At 38.0% G+C, this 20,678-nt stretch overlaps 1 protein-coding gene across 4 annotated transcripts in view; it reads left to right on the top strand.

Moving 5' to 3' along the window:
* Window positions 1–20,678, top strand: part of Pard3b (par-3 family cell polarity regulator beta) — a 981,002-nt gene that overhangs the window by 674,588 nt on the left and 285,736 nt on the right. For all 4 annotated transcript variants that reach the window (XM_048808385.1, XM_048808386.1, XM_015481294.2 and 1 more), the window contains 2 exons: window positions 878–1,084; window positions 1,826–2,063. In XM_048808385.1, coding sequence (XP_048664342.1) covers window positions 878–1,084; window positions 1,826–2,063 — 445 coding nt within the window. The remainder of the gene's footprint in view (window positions 1–877; window positions 1,085–1,825; window positions 2,064–20,678) is intronic.

Genomic DNA, 20,678 nt, shown 5'->3' on the forward strand with positions numbered 1-20,678 from the left:
TAATCTTGTTATTGGTAATTGGAAGACTGGATGGGAGTGGGAAAGGAGGTCAAGAAATAGAGTAGAAGGGAGCAGGTGCAGAGTGGGACAAATTATACAAATGAACAATAGTATATATCCCAAAACAGACGATTAAAGTTATGTTTTATTTTCTCTGTTTTTTAATTTTATATTATATAAAAAGACTGCCCCTTTTCTAGTTCCCAAATAGAAATACATTTGGAACAATAGTATGGACGCAGAAAAGTTGTTTCCTTTCTTATTTTGCTTTATTTATTTACAGACTGACTAAATTACATTGATAGCCACTAGGGAAAGGTAAAGCGTTCAATCACAAAAATTACAATTGCTAATGTTCCTTGATTTGCAGACACAATATGTTCCTTAATGATCATATAAAATAACTATGGTAATAATAAGAGATACTGTGTGTGAGAGTGCCTGGAGTGGATACCAATAGAGAAGCACTCCTCAGGTCAGGTATTGTGTATGTGTATCTGGCAGTGTATGTGTGCACACACATATTGTATGTATGTACCACCATGCATTTAATCTCTGTGCATAGTAACAGCCTTTCAAATTCACATATGTGTGCATTGATAGACGTGCAAAACAATTTCTATGTATAATATAGATTTAAGTATTCTCAAATCTTAACCACCACTTTAGAAAAAGAAATTGTGGCTCAGACTAGTCTAACCACTTATTCAAGTTCATAAAAAAAAGTGGCAAACCTGGAATTGGAACCCAACCCCTACTACTCTAACCCTGCTTTTTGAAGAAACCCAAACAGAAATTTCCTTGGAGCTACAGTATTTCCATGATACCACACTGTCCCAGTATGGGAAGGGTGACCTTTTCCCCCTTTCTTTTACAGAATCTCCAAGCAAAGATTTTGGTCCAACTCTGGGCTTAAAAAAGTCCAGTTCCTTGGAGAGCCTGCAGACAGCTGTGGCTGAAGTCAGGAAAAACGAACTCCCCTTTCACAGGCCCCGGCCACACATGGTTCGCGGCCGTGGCTGCAATGAGAGCTTCCGAGCTGCCATTGACAAATCTTATGATGGACCCGAAGAATTAGAAGCTGGTAGGCCAATATGCTCCCTTAAGTGGTTTTTGCATCTCATTATCATCTGCAAATCATAGGCAAGAGTGTGCATTTAACTACAGAGAAAAATGATTTAAGGGTTACAATTATATTTTTGATATTAAAAGTAATTCATTTTCCTGATATGTTTTGCCCTTTGGCTTAACGAACATGGAATTGGAGAACGCAATATGCAATTTATTTTACAGTGCAAATGGTAAAGAAATGTTCTCCTCCGCTTTCCTGCAAGGACCAACTGTCATTTACCCTTAGGGTAGGAGTACTAAGTGTGCATTTCTTGACATTCTTATTTGAGTCATTAAAAGCAGCATCAACCCGAGGACTGACTGCATTAATTGAGTAGAAGCAGTTGGGTAATATTTGTACTCAAAAACCTCTCCTGGAAAGTCGCTAGCCCTGTTTGTTTCCCAGCAGGTGGGCTTTCTGAGCTGATCAAGGTTAACAAGCCAGCTTTCAGAAAGATTAGTGTTTTAGCACATTCAGGCCTTTCATAGGACTGGCTAAGCAACCAATGGACCCCCTCCCAGCCTCCTACCTTGCTTGAAGTAACCAGATTTAGGCAGTCTGTCTTCAAAGGGTACAAGTCCCCACATGCAAGGGTAGAACTCGCAGCACTTCTATTCATTCTTCTGTATTTTACATTTTGACTTCTCTTTATATACTAACCGTATGTGCCCCTGACCACGTGTATTGATTTTCTTTCTTTCTTTCTCTGTACAGACGGTCTGTCCGATAAGAGCTCTCACTCGGGCCAAGGAGCTCTGAATTGTGAATCTGCCCCTCAGGGGAACTCTGAGCTAGAGGACGTGGAAAATAAAGCCAGGAAGGTAAAAAAAACGAAAGAAAAGGAGAAGAAAAAGGAAAAGGGCAAATTGAAAGTCAAGGAGAAAAAGCGCAAAGAGGAAAATGAAGACCCAGAAAGGAAAATAAAGAGGAAGGGATTTGGTGCCATGCTGAGGTACGGGGCTGCTTTGAAGGCAGAGTTGCTTTTGTTTTGCTTGGTGAAATCACTCCTTTGTGTGCATTCAGAAACAAAGTGCAAGCTTTCCCTCATCTCCAGCTAAATACATAAAAAATCAAAACTGTGAATGTGCATGTTGCTTTTCCATAGAGGCTTCTGAGGCTTATAGTGATGACAGAAAACTGTCCCTACGTCCGATGTCAAAGAAAGGCCAATGCTTATTAGGGCACAGGCAATGCTGCAGCTCCATGTAATGGAGCTATCCATCTGCACAGGGAAGCAAGAGCTAGGAGTCCTTACCCATCATATCCTTTGAATCAGGGTAGTCATGGTTGATGAACCTCATCCCACGGTGACACTAGGTGTGTGGATAGCCAGGTCTCCGAGCATGGTATGGTCAGGACCAGAGGCACTGTGATGCAGCCTAGATGTCCCTGGGTTTGAATCCAAATGATCTGAATCCAGGACCCTCCACACAGGAGCCACAGGGCTTCACCCACATTGCTTAACTTCTCTGAACCTTACTTTCAGAGTGAGGCTGGCATACCTGCCCTACTAATCCAGTGGGGTTGTGACAAGATTTCATATGCAGTGGGTTCTGTGGCTAGGCATGGCTCAGCAGGGCACAGTCAGAAAACACTTTTATTTCTTTTCCTATGGCTATTTTCAAAAATACCCTGTGGGGCTGTCTTCTCCACATCTTGACTTCTCCGCTTTCTTGCCGATAGTTTTAAGGTCACTTTCAGATAATAAAACAACGTCTTTGTCAGGGACTCGAACAACCAGTCCAATATAAACTGAAATTTTCCTCCTCTTTGCCCCTTGGACCTTGACCCCAAGGGATGACCCACAGTGTGGTGGGAGGTGGGATTCACCTTCTCCTCCCTGTCAGTCTCTGTGACCAGGGGAAGGAGAAAGACGATATTAAACAAGAGTGAATTTTACTTAAGTTTTGTCCCTGGCCATCTGTGGCTTTTTATGGGCCACTTATGTGGATTGTTCAGGAAGCTCCTTACTATACCAGTTGCTGACTTCCCAAGGACCCCTTACACTTGCCACTGACCTCAGACAGTCAACCCCTGGCATCTCCTAACCCCAGCTGATAGACTTCTTAGACAGTGGCAATTTGAGATGGCTCAAACCAAATTGAAGCAGCATCTGCTTGGCCCACAAGAACCACTGCCTTCTCAACCACCAGATATTGCAAGAACAGCTTGTTCCTATGGCTCTCCTTTCTCCTCACTCCAACACGTTTCCAACCAGCCTCACATCTGCAGACCTCTCCAGAGCAAGTCAAGCTCCTGTCTTGGGTCTCCCCACCTACAACTTGATGTCAGCCTCTGTCAAGAATGATCTCATACCTGGGGGAAAGTCATTTTTGCAAGTCACAGTGAAACTCTGGGGATTTTATTGTAGTCCCTTGCTTATTTTGTTGGGGTGAAAAGTAGAAGTACCCCCTTTCCATTGCTTTTTTTCCTCCTTTAATTTCTTATCAATTAATCTCTATACTTCTCTTGCATGAACTAAGGTGAATGATAGTATATAATAGTTGGTAAGCCAGATTGGTCACCTCTTATGAAATCCTTAAGCGATATCTCTCTTAAAAATTGCAGTTGTTGGGCTGGGGATGTGGTTCAAGTGGTAGTGCACTCACCTAGCATGCGAGAGGCACTGGGTTCGATGCTCAGCACCACATAAAAATGAAATAAAGATATTGTGTCCACCTAAAACTAAAAAAATAAATATTTTTTTTTCTAAAAATTGCAGTTGTTAGTGGAGTGTGGTGGTGCAAGCCTGTAATCCCAGCTACTCTGCAGCTGAGGCAGGAGAATCATGAGTTCAAAGCCAGCCTCAGCAAAAACAAAACACTAAGCAACTCAGTGAGACCCTGTCTCTAAATAAAATACAAAATAGGGCTGGGGATGTGGCTCAGTGTTTGAGTGCCCCTGAATTCAATCCCTGTTACCAAAAAAAAAAAAAAAGTTGCAATTGTCATATGGTACCAGATGTTTTCAGTTAGAGATCTTCAACTGACATTTTTAAACAGGGAAGTTTCTCCCTCCCTCTCTCCTCCTTTCTTTTCTACCCCCTCCCCTCCTCCTCTCTCCATTCCTACCCTGTGTGTGTGTGTGTGTTTGTGTGTAAAAGTGTTAAGTGAACTTTAAGGGACACAAATGATACTGACAGCTCTGGGTCTTCCCATTACATTCCCAGTGCTCATAGAATGCTATTCCGGTGTCCTCCTGCTCAAAATATGCTGTGGTCCTGCTCGCACCTGGACTGAGGTCACTCCAGCAGGTCTGATTATCCATCTGATTATCAAAGAAAAAAATTTCAACAAATTGAGTTTCAAAGATCAAATTGGACCTTATTACCAACTCATGCATTGGGCAGCATTCTCACGGCAGAACTGAAAGGCACTTGTGTGAGCTGAGCAGAGGTGTGAGTTTTAACAACAGGAAAAACCTGAGAAAAGCAAAAACAAGAAATAAAAACTGAGTTGGTCATTTCAAAATTATTTTCCTTATAGGGTTTCAGCAGAGACTTCCTCATCACCCTGCTCACGGTGAATAAATGTGTTTTGATGGGTTTCCTTGATCTCCCATTTGTTTTTGTTGGTGGTGGTGGGTTGATTGCTTGGTTTGGTTTGGTTTTTAAACTGGCCCATTTCTGAATTCATTTGGATCATGTGATTCCTAGTCTTTTGTAGCTCAGTGCAGGAACTCAGCCCAAAACAATGGCCTCCATTTTACTTTGAATGACCTATATCCCAATTTATACATAGGCATTAGTTTATTTTTCCTAGTGGTCTCTGTAGATTCAGTCTCTCCTTTTGCCACCTTGAATTTAAAATTTTCTCTTATTCTGAGTAATTATTATGGTTTTACTAAGTTATGGACTATGACTAAAGCCTCTTGGCGATTATTATAACCTGCAACTGCAGTATATTTAGACTCTGCATGTAGACTTCTGAGTTCAATCCTGACTCTTCTGTTTTTTGTCTTGGTAATATTGGGCAAATTATTTAACCTCTGTGCCTCAGTTTCCTCATCTGACAATGGAATAATAATAGAATATACCATTATTGTGATAATTACATTTGTTTAATTATATGTAACATGATTATAACTCTGCTAGGTAAGTAATAAACATCTAATAGTAAACATAACAGTGATCCCCTAAAGATGTCCATGTCCTCATCCCAAGTACCTGTGTGTGTGTTATGTTGTATGGCAAAGTAGAATTGAGATTGAAGATGAGATTAAGGCTGCTGATTGACTCACTTTCAGTTGAGGATTATCCTGGGTTTCTTCTGTGAGCCCAATCTAATCACAGGGTCCCTTAAAAGTGCAAGAGGAAGGTATGACTAAGGAAGCAGGTGCAAAGAAATGCAGTGTTACTGGCTGTAAAGATCAAGAGAGGGGACAATAAGCTACGCAAGACAGGGGCCTCTAGAAGCTAGACACAGTGAGAAAGTGGATTCTCTCTGGCCAAGCCCTTAATGTTAGTCCATTTTTGTTTTTCAAGTCACTAAATTTGCAGAAATTTCCTACATTATCAATAGAAAACTGGTAAGTTGTTGTTGTTGTTGTTGTTGTTGTTATTTTACACTTTCAGTAATTTATAAGGAAAATTTCCTTTTTAATGTATTAAAAACTAAACAAACTAACTTAACTAGAGTGGTATATAAGTATAAAATCTGTTAGGTATTTGCATATTCTACTTCCTAGAATGTTACTAAACTAAACTTTAACTTCATGTTTTGTTTTACATGGTTTGATTTGGCAGATTCATACTTCATTGCTTATAAGAGCCAACTCTTCCCTTTTGTTGTCCAATATTCTCTATATTTTCATGTAGGAGAAATTTCTAAAGGATCCAGCACCTGTGGAACCTTTAGACATCTAGCACCTTGGGTTTTATTTCCTTCCACTATTTTAGCAAAATTAAGATCTGAAAGGTGATGTTTGATTTTATCTTCAGTATAAAAATAGCAACTGTTTTCCATAGCCTTTTGCATGTGAGTTTGTGAGCATATTGGAATTGCTGCTACATGCACATTTTCAACAACAAAGAACACAAAGGCTGTTACCATTAGCCAACAGATTTTGCTTTAATTCTCATCTGTTGCTCAGATGCTATTGACTGACTTTCTTTCTTATTTAAAAAAGATTGATTGCTGTAAGGTTCTCTTGGAGTTAGATGTGACTTAAATATGCATTATTTTTCCATTATCTGCGTTTCTCATACACACACCTGAAGATTTTGGTGTTGTTCTGCAGTTGTACGGTGTACAGGTGCCCCTGGCCAAAGGGATAAGTAAAGACATCAATTCTTCCTCCCTTTCCTCACCAAACCATGAATCACCAGAGTGTCAGTGTGTGAGCAGTAGCCTTGTACTTTCTTCTAAAAAGCCACTGTGTGTGCTTTGAGGATTATTAGCTGGTCTGTTCATGTGGGTTACATATAGCAGTCCATTCTATCTCACTTGTTAATTCAGCCTATTTCTGATCCTGTTGAAAAAGCATGAGGGATCTCTGTCATTCACATCTTTCTATATGTCACCTCGTTCCAGTATTTGCTGGTTTCAACCAATCTCCTTCCACAATTCAAGTGTAGCTCTTATACAAGAAATGGATTATTGTGAGAAAATATGCAGTTCAAGAACCTGTCTGCTTTTGTAGTTCCCCGTATGCCCTGTTACTGCCACTAAAAGATCATTTCAGTGAGTCAAGAGGCTCATATCTTTCTATTGTGTGTTTGACTTCCTTGGGCATTATGCTCTTTGTGGCACCACGCTGCAAAAAGGCCACACAGCTTCCACAGCCAGACTGCAGCACTCAGACCCCTTCAACAGACGAGCTCATTGTATCCATCCATGGCCACCATCTTGGAGCCCAGAAGATGTTTCAGTGCCCAGGCACTGAGGATAAATGTCTTTAGGCTAAAAAATAATCTTGCCTATCTTGAGTAGAAACCTAGAGATCAGTCCTTAATTCCTTAGCTACTTATTTTTTTTTTATCTTTATAATGTTTAAATGAAATTTTTCCACTGGTTTGTGTTTAAAATCCATCTCTTTATATAATAGTCAAATTGTCTCCTGTCAACAGTATAGCCACTCACTCCAGAAACCTTCAGCTGTCAGCTTGTTCTGGACACTAAATGGAAAGGCTTTTATAGTATTTGGTCATTAAAGAATCATGCTTGGTAAACTGTTTCTTAATAAATGAACCAAGTGCAAATCCTACCCATAGGAATACCATTCCTTCTTTCAAAACTGGTTCACCCATATTCCCATATTCATTTGACTAGTAATATGTACCGAATGCCCTGTCTTTGTTAAGCACATTCATAATTACTATTTCATTTATCCAACAATATTTATTTATGCCCAGTGCTCTTTGAAACTGGACATTCAACAATGAAGTCCCCACTTTTTTAAATATATTTTTTAGTTGTCAATGGACCTTTATTATATTTATTTATATGCAGTGCTGAGAATCAAACACAGTGCCTCACACATGCTAGGCAGGCACTGTACCACTGAGCCATCACCCTAGCCCCTGAAGTCCCCACTTTGATGACAGCACCTTCCCATCCTAATAAATAAAGAAAATATCAAAGATAAGTTTTTTATGATACATTTAAAACAAAAACAAGCAAAGTATCACATAAACATGCAAACTGTTTTTAGCAATGGACTCATCAGTTGTGGAGAGTCATTCACCAAGATAACTCAGGGGCAAACCCGTGTTGTGTCAACTTGAGGTGATGAGCATTCAACTTACATGGTGCTAAACAAGACATCCAGCCATGGCTCTCTCAGCATTTACCTTCCAGTGAAGGGGAGAGAACAAACAACCAACTCAAAATAATTGAGATAATTTTGGATTGTAGTAGGTGCTATGAAGAAGATAAAGTCAGAAAGGATGGTGTCATCTCACCCTCAGTAGCTGTCTAACAGCACAGCAGAGTGTGCATCTGCCCAAGCTAGGCTGAATTTCCAGCAGATAGCATTATCAGAACTTAGCATACTACGGTACTAAAGCCATACCACTCTTTGCCTGCTTTGTCTTCTCTGTTTTGTTTTTTCTTTTCTGCAGCATGTAAATAAACCAACCTCACATAAATCTATAATAAAAAAATCAACTAATCCCCATGATGTCCATTTAGTACACAAAGCCCTGTTGTACCAGAAGTAAATGTTCTGAAGCTGATGGTTTGTAATGTAAAGGATGAACTTGATTGGCAGCTGTTTGTATCAACTCTGTTCCTCTTGACCCATCAATTAGTTATTCTTTATTGTTTCTTTTTTCTACTCAGAAAATGTGGGTATGCCTTGAAGATATACTGCTTCAGTATGTACATAGTAAAACATGCAAAATCTAAGTCATGAACCCTACAGACAAAGCTATTTCTAAAAATCTAGAGGCATTTTCATTTGCAAGCTTTGCATATACTAAGCCATGCATGTTTCCTTCATTTTATTCTAAAATATACTATATATTTTATTTAAACAGGGAAACACTATAGAAAGGTATCCTGCTGTGAGCTCTTTTTAAAAGAACACACTCCCAACCACATACACCTCCACCTCCACCACAAGCAACAACACACCATTTCCACAGCCAGATCAATGCTGAGCCTAGTTAGAAGTCTGTCCCTTGCAAACCCTGTGGTCATCACTAACCCTGTGAGTTACGGTCTCCTCATCAGAAAACTACAAATAAGAACATCTTCTCCATCTTGTGAGGTTTAAATTCAGTGATTTGAGAGATATTACTTCTGGTTGTTTATTCATTTTAAACTGACAAGTAAAAATGGTATGGACTTATAGTCTATAATATGATGTTTTGAGATATATATAGATATAGATATAGATATAATGAGATGGCTAAATCGCGTATTTGAACATACAGATTTCCTCATATATTTGTTGTATTTTCAGAACATTTAAATCTAGTTAAAGTATATAATTGTAGACGGTTGCCACAATGCACCAAAGATCTCTTGAACTTGTTCCTTCCATGGTAAGTGAAATTGTATGTCCTTTGGGCAACAACTCCTCAATCCCCCCAGCCCTTCATCTCTAGTACTAACCATTTTACTCTCTGGTTCTATGAGTTTTACTGTTTTGCACTCTACATGCAAATGTGAGGTCATACAGTCTTTTGTCTTTCAGTGCCTGGCTTATTTCATGTATCCTTCACATTTATCCCTGTTGTCACAAATGACAGGATTGCCTCCTTTTTAAACGCTGAGTAGTATTCCATGGTGAATATGTACATTTCCCTTTTTGCACTCTTCAGGTGATAGTTGTTTCCATTTCTTGGTTATTGTGAATAGTGCTGCAATACTCATGGGAATGAAGATGACTCTTTGACATACTGATTTCGTTTCCTTTGAATATATACCCAGAAATGGGATCACTGGATCACATGGTAGTTCTATTTTGAAATTTAGGAGAAACTTCCATACTTTTTTCCATAATGACTGTACTAATGTATATTCCCACTAATAGTGTGCAAAGGTACCCTTTTTTTCCATTCACTTGATAATTCTTGTTATCTATGGACTTTTTTTTTTATAACAACCATTCTAATATGTTTGAAGTGATTTTTCATTGTTGTTTTGAATGGCATTCTCTTGATGATAGTGATGTTAAACAATTTTTAATATATTTTTGGTCACCAGTCTAGCTTCTTTTAAGAAATGGTAAGCGTGACTTCTCATCTTCCTGCCATGCTCTACCCCAGACAGCCTGGGCCATCAGAAATCACTATCATTTCAAGCAAGATACACCTGAAGCTCACTCACTTTCTCTATTGGATTTTTCATTTTCCTCTAGTTGTAATTTTATGACTCAGATGGGCATGAGGCTTTTTCTTTCACCTGGATGGTTTTGCATAATAAAATACAAGAGGAAGTGAAGTAGCTAAATTCATTCCATCATTTATATTTTGAATGCTATGGATCACCCCTCCCTAAATGTAAACAGGAATTATTTTCAAACATTGCTTACCTGGTAGAAAGCAAAACTTTCTCTTGCTGAATACAAATGGGAAATGGACTCAAATGAAGAAAAGGTTTGTATTTTCCTTAACTTAAAAGTCCTTTTTTATTTACATTTCAATTCAGAGGCCTGTGGCTGGATTTTGAAGTTGATATTCTTAATGCATAGTTCATAGTTATTTCATCGGGCTGCCCTGAAGTTGTCCTATAATACGTTGGCCACAGAGATATATTTTGACTAGATTTTTAAATTGGGTTAGATAGAGACTGAATACTTGAGTCACCAGGGAAGATGACATCTGTCATACATTTGTCCTCTTTACCTTGATCCCATAATGGCTGTTACAGGTCTCGTGTACAATAAATGTAATGTGGCTGTAGCTTGTCATTTCTTCTTTCCAAATAGTAGCTGTAAACATCTAGATATCCCTCCAGCTTTATGGGGATGAAGGGCAACCCAGCTAATGGAGCCAGGGTAGTGAAATTTTAACAGTCACTTCTCCAAAGGCAAAAGGCCAGCAATGGGCTAAAGTTAAGGGACTTTGCTTCAAGATATGAATTTTCTGATGAGAAATAAAAGCCAAAGTAGGTTGAAGTTCCTAATTCAGCTTCAAGTTGATATACAAATATATTGAAAAGAGAGACTTACACATCAGGGCAAAATGGCTGATGAGGCATATATAGAGCCTGAGAGAAATACATGGCTGTGGGGAAAAATAAATTCGCATGTCCAAGGCTACTATGGTACCGCCATCCATTGTTTCTGTATTCAGGGACTGTCTGTGCTTGCAGAGGAAAAAAGAATGTATGCTAAAAACCCACAGAATTTAGTGAGGCTCAATTTGTGCTCTCTTACCAAAGAGGCAAATTCCAAATTTCTCTCCTCAGTCTGTCTTAAATTATTTACTTTATCTTTCACAATAGGAGCCATGAATATTTTGTGTCTTCATTTTGTTAATTTGCCAGTTTTCTTTTGAGCCGAGTGGCCTAGCAATTTTAATTTTTTATTTGTGTTGGGAAGAGCAATGACCCTTTTTTGTTTCATTATTACTATCACAGGCCTAGATTTGGAATGCTGTTTTTTATGACCAGCAGAGTTGAGCCTGTAATGGAATTGCAAAGCAGAGTGTGTAATATACCGATATTGACTTCCATTAAACCCAGTGCTGTGATAGCTGATAATATTTATATATTTATATAGGATACAGCCTAGCTTCTGGTGGTTGGCAGCTAAGCGTCAGAGAAGAAAATTAGCACCATAATGTGGATAGATGGTCAATTTGAGAATGTAAAGAAGTAAGAGAGAGTGCTGTATGAATAGGGCACGTGATAAAGATGATGGAGATTGGGGCAAGGATGTACCGAAAAGTTAAGTGGAGATGAAATTTGGATCAAACACATTAAGGGTTATTTGGGCCAGCATTTAGTTCTTAACTAAAAGAGGACCAGAGACAGATGGACTGCCCATCTGATGGGCTGAGTGTGAAGACCCATGAGCTGCCACAGTGTTCAGTCTGCATAGTTTGTTTGGAATAGGACTTTAATAATCTTTTTGAGCTGTCAGGCATGTCTGAAAATGTTTGTTTGTCATTCATTTTGCGGTGTGTGTGTGTGTGTGTGTGTGTGTGTGTGTTTGTGTGTGTGTGAGAGTCTATGTTCATAGAGCACTGAGGAGCCTGGATGAAGTTAATTAATATGGAAATGTACAGATACTTTGTTTTCAAAATCATTTAAAAATCTAATTGATGTTCAGTGCCTTCCTACCCTATGTAATCTTGATTACTCTGTAGCTCTTGTTTTCAGCTATCCAAAGCAACAAGATGATTTGATTTTTTCATACTTATCACAATAAAAAAATGATCACATAGAGTGTCAAACGAGCCCTATTTGTTTAATTAGGGTTTGCTTCTCCTCTCAATATGTTGTACAACTCCCATTAATGTAAATTATAAAAGAGGACTGAAGAAGAATAGGACCCTTTATCTTATTTTTCCTTGACGAGGAGGATTAGATTTGTTAACAGTACAGAACAATAATCCAACGGTTTAACTTTTAAAGAAATTGATATGCTACAAAGATCTTATGGGCACAGTGGCATATGCCTATAATCCCAGCAGTTTGGGAGGCTGAGATAGGAGGATCTCAAGTTTGAGGCCAGCCGCAGCAATTTAAGGGGGCCCTAAGCAACTTAATGAGACCCTTTCTCAAAATAAATAAATAAATAAATAAAAAGGTCTGGGGATGTAGCTTAATGGTAAAGCTCTCCTAGGTTCAATCCTGATACCAAGAAAAAAAACTAAATAAAAACACAAAGAACTTGCACAGGCACCAAAGTGGAAGGTACACATTAATATATAAACTTCATTAGCATGTAAGGTGAAATATGATCATTTAAGATGGTGGATTAATAAAGTGCAAAAGGTTTCCTAATGGACCTATTTGCATATTCATATTAAATAACTAATAAAACATATTAATAGCAGTTTTATTCATATATATATAAACACTTGTACATTCCCAGTGGAATCATATTTGGCTAATTCGCCTTGTCCCACGTCCAGCACAATGTCATGTCCTTGTGGGATGTTTACTTAACACTATTAGATAATGACATGTATAGATTTAATAATTTGCTGGTGGGGGAAGTGGAATTAGGTCTTTGTTTAGCACCTTTTATCTGAGAACTTCAATGTAATTTACTAGCATTTATCTTCAAGATGCATAGGAGATGAATGTGGCAAATAGTAGCTTCACTTACAGATCATAATTGAGAAGTGAAACAGCCTGCTTAGAGCCAGGCTTTGAACTGCTAATGACACCCAAACCCCCTCTTGATCACGGCTACTATTGTATTCGCATTTAAAAATGCATGGATACCAGCCATAATTCTGTGTATACTTATCACACCTCATAGAACTCATATTTATTTTTACTATCTATTGGATTTTCCTGTCTTAAAGCAATATCAAACAGCAATTTAATAACATGAGGTGGTTCATAATTAAGTGAAGAAACTTGAATTTATGGTATAGTAACTGTAACTGTAACTGTTTGTTTGTTTGTTTTTTTCTCCTCATAGACTAAGGAAAAGCCTTCCCAGAACAATTAAAAACAGGATATATACAAATTGAAAAATGGATAAGAGATATATAAATGTTATTGGATTGTACCTCTATTTACTTCAACCCTCCTAAGTAATATTCTCCAGGATTTTCAGAGACAGACCAATTTTGTTTGTCAAGCTGTCGGCTGATCATTTCTACACAGTGGCCCTGCATCAACCTCAGCTTCAGCATGTCTAAAATCTAATTCATAGTTTACCCATCAAGTCACCAGCTCATGCTGCCTTCACTAATTCTGTTTGAGCCACTGCCAGGAATCCGAGGACGACTGGGCTGCCGCCTTCTTCCCAGCCCTACCCCTCCATCAGCCAACATCCTATTGATATTTGCAAAATACTGTCTTTCACATCTGGGCCTTCTTTTCCATTTCAACTGTCACCATTCTAATAAAGTTTGTCATTTATAACTAGATCATTTAAATATCCTCCTGATTTTGCTTATGTTCCTCGTTTATTCATTACAGTTCACCAGCAGGGCTACCAGTCATTCATTGTTCAGGTATCATTTGATGATGTGCCTTCTGCACCAAGATGCAATAAGACACACTTGCAAAGGGGAGATCTTCTGGAATCATTTTACGCAGGTTCAAATTCCAACTCTACTCCTTTTAACTGTCAGTCCTTCAGCAGCTATTTAAACACACTTTGCCTCTGTTTCCTCTCTTATGATATTGTAGTAATAGTAGGAATAATTGCAACATTTACCTAACAAAGTTCAGCTGTGGTGACATAACGAGTTCTTAAAATAGAATCCATTAGTAGTACTCTGCTGTAGGAGAAAAGATGTTTCTGGATTATCTACTCTTAAAGTTGACTGTAACCTATAGTAGATCTAGGACGCTTATGAAAGAGAATCTTGGCCTCATTATCAAAAAATATAATTCATTAAATTTGATAGACGGCTTAGGGATCGCAATTCTATTGCAACCAGCAGCAGTTCCATTTGGGAACCACAGATTCTTAAAATTCAAGCTCTTTGGGCTGGGGATGTGGTTCAAGGGGTAGTGCGCTCGCCTGGCATGCATGCGCGGGGCGCTGGGTTCGATCCTCAGCGCCACATAAAAATAAAAAATAAATAAAAATAAAAAGATGTTGTGTCCACCGAAAAAACTAAAAAAAATAAATATTAAAAAATATTTAAAAATTCTCTCTCTCTTTAAAAAAAAAATCAAGCTCTTTAAATTAGCATTCAGTACACTCTTTGTTCTTGTTCCAGTTTATTTTTCTATCATTGTTTTTCACTTTTCCTCTCTAGAAACGCTCCACACTAACCAGATTACTTTACCCACTATGACCCCAAAAGTAAAGCCCTCAGGTGATACCCCTGCCCCTTAGAGTGATCTCCCTCCTCTTTCTCTCTGACTCCTCCTGTGTCTGAAGACTTCAGTAAGCCCCATCTCTTTTATGAATCCTTCTTTGACCTGCATTTCTCTCTCATCAAAATTCTTTCTTACAGTTGGCATTTTCTTGCTGAGTACTTCTCAGGGGCTGACTTGTTTTTAGTTTGAGTTTTACACATCTGTCTCCTGTTCTCAGTGGGATTATAAATTCCTTTCAGCAAAAGGACCTCCCCACAAAGTTTTTCACAGTATTGGCCCTGAATAAGTTGTGCTGATTGATTGGCTTAGGTGGCGTACTAATTGGACTAAACTTATTTGGATATTAATGTGTTGTGCCCTTTAGTCATTCTAGATAATAGTGTTCAAAATGATGGAAACAGTGGAAGTGGTTCAAAAATAAGAAAGAGGGTGAACTGCATTGGGAGTTAATTTTTTTTTTTAATTTCTGTTTGAAGAAAAGGTTGAAGATGAGATAACTGGTAATAGTAACCAGCTGTTCTCCATTTCCACCGAGGACGGTAGGAGAGAAAATGGGCCAAAATCACTATCAATAAAAATGAGGTTAGATTAAAAAAAAAGATTGTTGTTAAGCACTGGAATGAGGTTTCTGAACAGGTTGTAGGATTGACCTCCCTGAAGTACTTTAAAAGTAGGGATAAATATTCATCTAAAATGATGTGAGAAAAACCTTGCCAACCAGTTCATTACTAGAATATCTATTAAATGCTACTCTGGGGAAACCCAGAAAAAATATACAACATGATCCCTTTACTTAAACTCACTATCTAATTAAGATGACCTATAAATATGAAATTATTAGCAATGAAAATAGAATTTGGAATTAAGCACTAAATTGTGAGGTTATAGCCATGATTATGGTTCAAGTTCAGATGTGCTCCCTTCAATCCCTCCCTACCTCTGCACTACTTCAGATCTTTTTTTTTTAATAAATAGATTTCCAATGTCCCTTAAAATCTCTAGGTAGAGTGGAACCATCTTCAAATTTCCCAAAACAATTTATCCAACACTAATTGAGTGAACAATGAATAAATACACAATGTGTTGTAAAAAATGTGAAACCAATCTTTCACACTTTTTTCCTGACAACTTCTTTCACTCATTCTAGAAATATTGTCTAGTAAATGCCAATCCTGGTGCTTGATTGGGAAAAACCACAGCAAACAAGTCAGATGTGTTTTCATGGTTCTCGAAGTCCAGAATCTTCAGAGTGTGGTAGAGTACAGAGTTTCCAATTAGTCAAAGGCTACAAAATTTACCAAGCCCCTCTAGATAACCAGATCATCTCTGCATGCTATCAAACTACAATTACACCACTTGCAGTACCTGGTAAACATACTGATTGATGTCTGATAATCTCAGTTCTGTAACTGGCTTCTTGAGCAGAAGATATTTCTCCTTCAGGGAGTTGTGTCCATTCTGTCCACTTGCAGAATGTATATAAACTATCATTATGGTCGTAAAAATGCTCAGCCCATCAGCTGAAATTAATTATTAGATTAGCTGTGACTATGAGCTAAGAGAGGAAAGGACTGGTTAGCTGAAAAGTCAATTTTACTAATTAAAATGGCACAGAATTGAGAAAAATAGTCTAAAATCTATTAACATTTAACTTGCCAAAATAGAAAATTTGACCTTTACACATGTTTGTTCTCAGTGTGCCCTTTGGTATGATTGAGGGGGGCCAACTCATCCCAATTCAAGACAAAGTCCCTACTCTAGGAAACTCCTCAGTTTTAGGCAAACCAGGACAACTGATCACCCTCATCTGCATTCCCAGCTGCATCTGATCCTCCCTCCCTCTGCCTTCTCCCCCTCCACTCTCTGCTTATACATTACTATATAGTCATAAAAATCCTTTGAAAAAACAAAAGAAAAATAAAAAGTGAATTTTATTTTTAATACGATAGATTTTAAAATTCTATACTAGAAATAAAACATAAAAGGGTAGAGATATAAAAGAAAACTTGAATGAACTCCTCTGATATCTTAGATTTCGCACTTGTGTAAACCTGAGAAATCATCTATTCTCTTAAGGATTTCTTGGCATCCCAAAAAGCACATAGCTCTAGATATCAAAGTAGAAGTGTCTCGGCAGAGAATCACTAAAAGCAGCACCCATGGCCAACTAAAGAACCCTTAAAAATACTGTATACAAAACTCAAGAAAGAGAAAGCTGGAAGAACATTGACAAAAAATAACAGTTGCAACTCTGATTGCAGACAAAACCACCAGAGAACAGTAAAAACCCTAATTCTGGAGCTTTTAGTATTAGTTCCTCCCATTGATAGGTTTCTTCTCCCCCAAGGACTATAATTTTCCACTTTAAGTTTGAACTCTAGTCAATGTATAGTAGGAAATCAATATCATAGATTTGTTCTGCTTTCCTGGTGCCTCCTGGAATTTTCAAAGTATGGGAAGGAACAGCTTTTATGATGAAGATGGACTATAAAATAAAAGGGTTGGCTTTGACCAGTTTCCTGGAACTCTGACCCAGCCAGTCTATACCAAACTTACCAATGTCATCTCCTCCCGGCTCTGCCATGCCTTCACCGTCCCTACACTACTAGGGTGTTGAATGTCAAGAGTGTGGTGGACAGGATGTTTAGCAAGTTGATTGAAACTTGTTCTCAGAATATTTTTCCTATTTATCCCACCTTTTTTCCTTGACTTTGTTTTTGCTATTTTAAATTTCATTATTTTTCTACATTGTGGCTTGGGGAAAGGGAAATGGAGGGACAAACTTACCAAAAAATTTAAAGAGCAATCCAAAATCCTAACCTTTATGCAGGCGATAGTTTCATTTTATTTTATTATAATTTTTTAAAAGCAAAAATGCCAAAGAATTGTTTCAACACATGCGGATGTGGGGACACTACAGGTCATTCTTGGCCCCTGGGCTGTTTAGGCTCCCTTTTCTGAGAGACGAAATCATTTGTCAGTTTTCTCATCCCTGCTCCCCAACATCTTCTCTGTCTTTACAAACTCAGGCCAGACTTCATGAAGAGTCATTAGCCAGGCCTGATTTCCCTAGCCTTGTACTGAAGCTGGTTTGGATCATCACAGTATTTTCCTCTCACTTTATTTTTAATCACTTGGAGTGCAAGAACAAGAGTGCCTTAGGCATTGTTGTGTTCTCTGTAGTACCTCTACCTTTGCCACATGTCTCTCTTTATATCTTCCCTTTATGTCTTCTCATAAATGTAATCCAATTTCCAGTTCCTCCTGGTCCTGGTCTTCTGAACTAAACATAGAGATGGGCTCACAGCAGTCTCTCCCTGACCCTAGTTGGCTTAGTGTAAATGCTCTTTCCATCTGGCATCTGGTAGTGTAGCTATAAGACTCAATCTTAAAGCTGTGGAGCCATGGGCAACCTTGGCTCTTAAAGTATGGGAAGGAACACTTGTATATGTACCTCTCTACTGTGTTGACTTCCACTCTTCTTCCCAGTTGCATTGCTCAGCATCCTCAGTCCTACAGAGGTCCCACTGTGAATGCCACCTCCTTAAACTGGAGCCTTGGTATAGTAGAACCTGCTTACCACTGACAGGCCACACCAGAACACTGGATCCTCTGTGGATCTATCTCCAGCTCCATATGTCTACAGATACAGTACCTTTTACCTTGAACCTCATGTATCTTACCTGACTTTCAGATATCTGTCATTTGCTTTCCTTACTGCCATGGTCTGTGTAACTGATGGAAGAGTCTGGGATGGTCTGGATTCCTGAAAGACCTCTCTAGGTCAGCTTCTGTGCCTTTGTGTGATTTCCCCTAGCCATTGTGCATCCTAACTGTAGGATCCATCTAATCTCCTTTCCAGTGAGGCTATGGTGTTGGGCATACCTAACAACAAATACACCATGACTCATTGCATCGGAGTGTGCATTCAACAACAGATGCTCCAGCTGCAGTGGTGCACACCTGTAATCTCAGAATCTTGGGAGGAAGAAAAAAGAGTATTGCAAGTTCGAGGCCAGCCTGGTCAATTTAGTGAGACCCTGTCTCAAAATAAAACCTGAAAAGCAGCCAAGGGCAAAAATGTAGATCAGTAGTAGAGTGCTTGCCTAGCATGTGTGAGGCCCTGAGTTCAATCCCTACCCAGTACCGCATTGAAAAGAAAAGAAAAGGAAAGAATGGGTGAGCTAACTCTTGATTCTGAGAAATCTATTCTAGGAATGGTAACTAACAGTTTCTACAGATGATTCCGTGGGCTGATATGGTATTTAAATAATATTGTGTTTTTCTTTCTTCTCATTGTCTGTTTACCCAAAATATTTAATTTTTAAAAACTAAGTATCAATTCTAAAAGAAAGAAACAAATCCTTTGAACACTGGAAACTCACAAATGGATCTGTCTTAATTTTGAAAATAGGGGTTAAAACTTTCTTATAAACTCTGCACTTTAGTTCTGCATGTTAAGTGTTAAATTTTAAACCTGTCTATCATGTTTTATTTCATAAGAGATGCATCAGTATTAAGAGAAATAGTGGTAGGTTATAGGATGTGATAGAAATTCTAATAGACTGTTTAACCATAATATGGCAGGCAGATACCATTTTAATCAGTATTGTCATTAACAACTATCAATAGAGAAGATAAGATGTTCTTGTCTTTGTGAATTATGATTTATGACTGGCACAGCAGTCATACTGAAGTATATTTATTTTACAATATAGAGACATTGATTAAATGCACATGGCATCTCAAATACAGTTGACATTTTAAGTCGAAATTATTACAGACACACAGCCATTCATTTAAGCTGTTGCTTTAAAATGTGTCTCAACTGATTGTTAATGGAAGAAAGTCTAGCTGGGCCAATATTTCAATAAGTTGTTTATTTTACTGGCGGACATAGACTGGGGGAGAGTTGCCCCCTTTGCCCCCTTCAGACGATTTTATTATATCCAGAGGATAGCTGCTCAAGAGGAAAATAGAGTATATATGCTATATATTCTAGATCACTCAAATGTATTCTCTTATGAGGATAAAAAATATTTTTTGGTTCTCTTCCCACAGTTCTCCCTATTTTCCCTGAAAAGCCTGCTTTCTAGACTACCAGCCAGCTTAGGAAGAAGGTCTTAAATAATTGATGACAGCTGTAGCTGAAACATTAATATAGTTAGGGATGATGGTTTTTGTACTGTATATTGCTGCCTGTTGCCAGTGGACCAGCAACTTTAAATAACATAAGTGTTTGAGTATTGATTGTTGATTTATAAGATTGAAGCCAATAGTAATTGTGTCTGGGAGTATATACTTATATACCATATCTATAAATTCTTTGATGTGGTTTCTCATTTATTTATTTTTAACTTCAGAGCATAAGCTTTCAAAACTTTTTATTATGAAATAATTTTAGACTTACAGAAAAAGTTGCAAAAAATAGTGCAAAGAATTCCTTCGTATGTTTTATCCAGATTCCTCAGATGATAACACTTTACCAGATTAGCTCTAGAATTCTCATTCCCTCTCTCTTTCCTTCTCTGTCTCTCCCCATGGATGTGTATGTACAGATATAAGCAGACATGTACTTTTTTTCTCTTAGTAATTTAAAAGTAGTTGCAAAATCAATGCCCTTTTATCCCTGAATGTGTTTTGAAGACAGGGCTGTATCCCTGAATTTTTTTGTACTATTTTATTCTGTATTTTAGAAAAGTAAAGAGCTGACCTCAATTCAACCTCAAATTAGCAAAAATTAGAAATTACAAAATGGGGAAGATGGTGATTTTTAAATATGACCATAAGTCAAGAAAGCCAGAATGTGTTATTCTTTTATTTATGTGGGAATATATTATTACCATTTAATTTAAAGGCCTGGATTAAGTTAGCGTTGACTCCTGGCAAATGAGTACATATTTCCGAGAGTTGGGTGCATTTCTTGGACGGTTAATGAAACTTCAAAAGCCAGACCTGTGCAAATGGGTGCAAATATCTCATCTTTGTGATGAGGCTTCATTAACCATTGAATTTAGTGCAATGTTCCTGAATGAGATTGTGAATAGGAAAATGTCCTGCTTATTATTATTAAAATTGTGCTGCATAAAGATCCTTAAAAATCTAATATCATCCCTTGCTCAGAATATATATATATATATTTTTTTTTTTTTTTTTTT

Source organism: Marmota marmota, unplaced genomic scaffold, assembly GCF_001458135.2.
Source record: "Marmota marmota marmota unplaced genomic scaffold, marMar, whole genome shotgun sequence".
Classification (NCBI taxonomy): domain Eukaryota; kingdom Metazoa; phylum Chordata; class Mammalia; order Rodentia; family Sciuridae; genus Marmota; species Marmota marmota.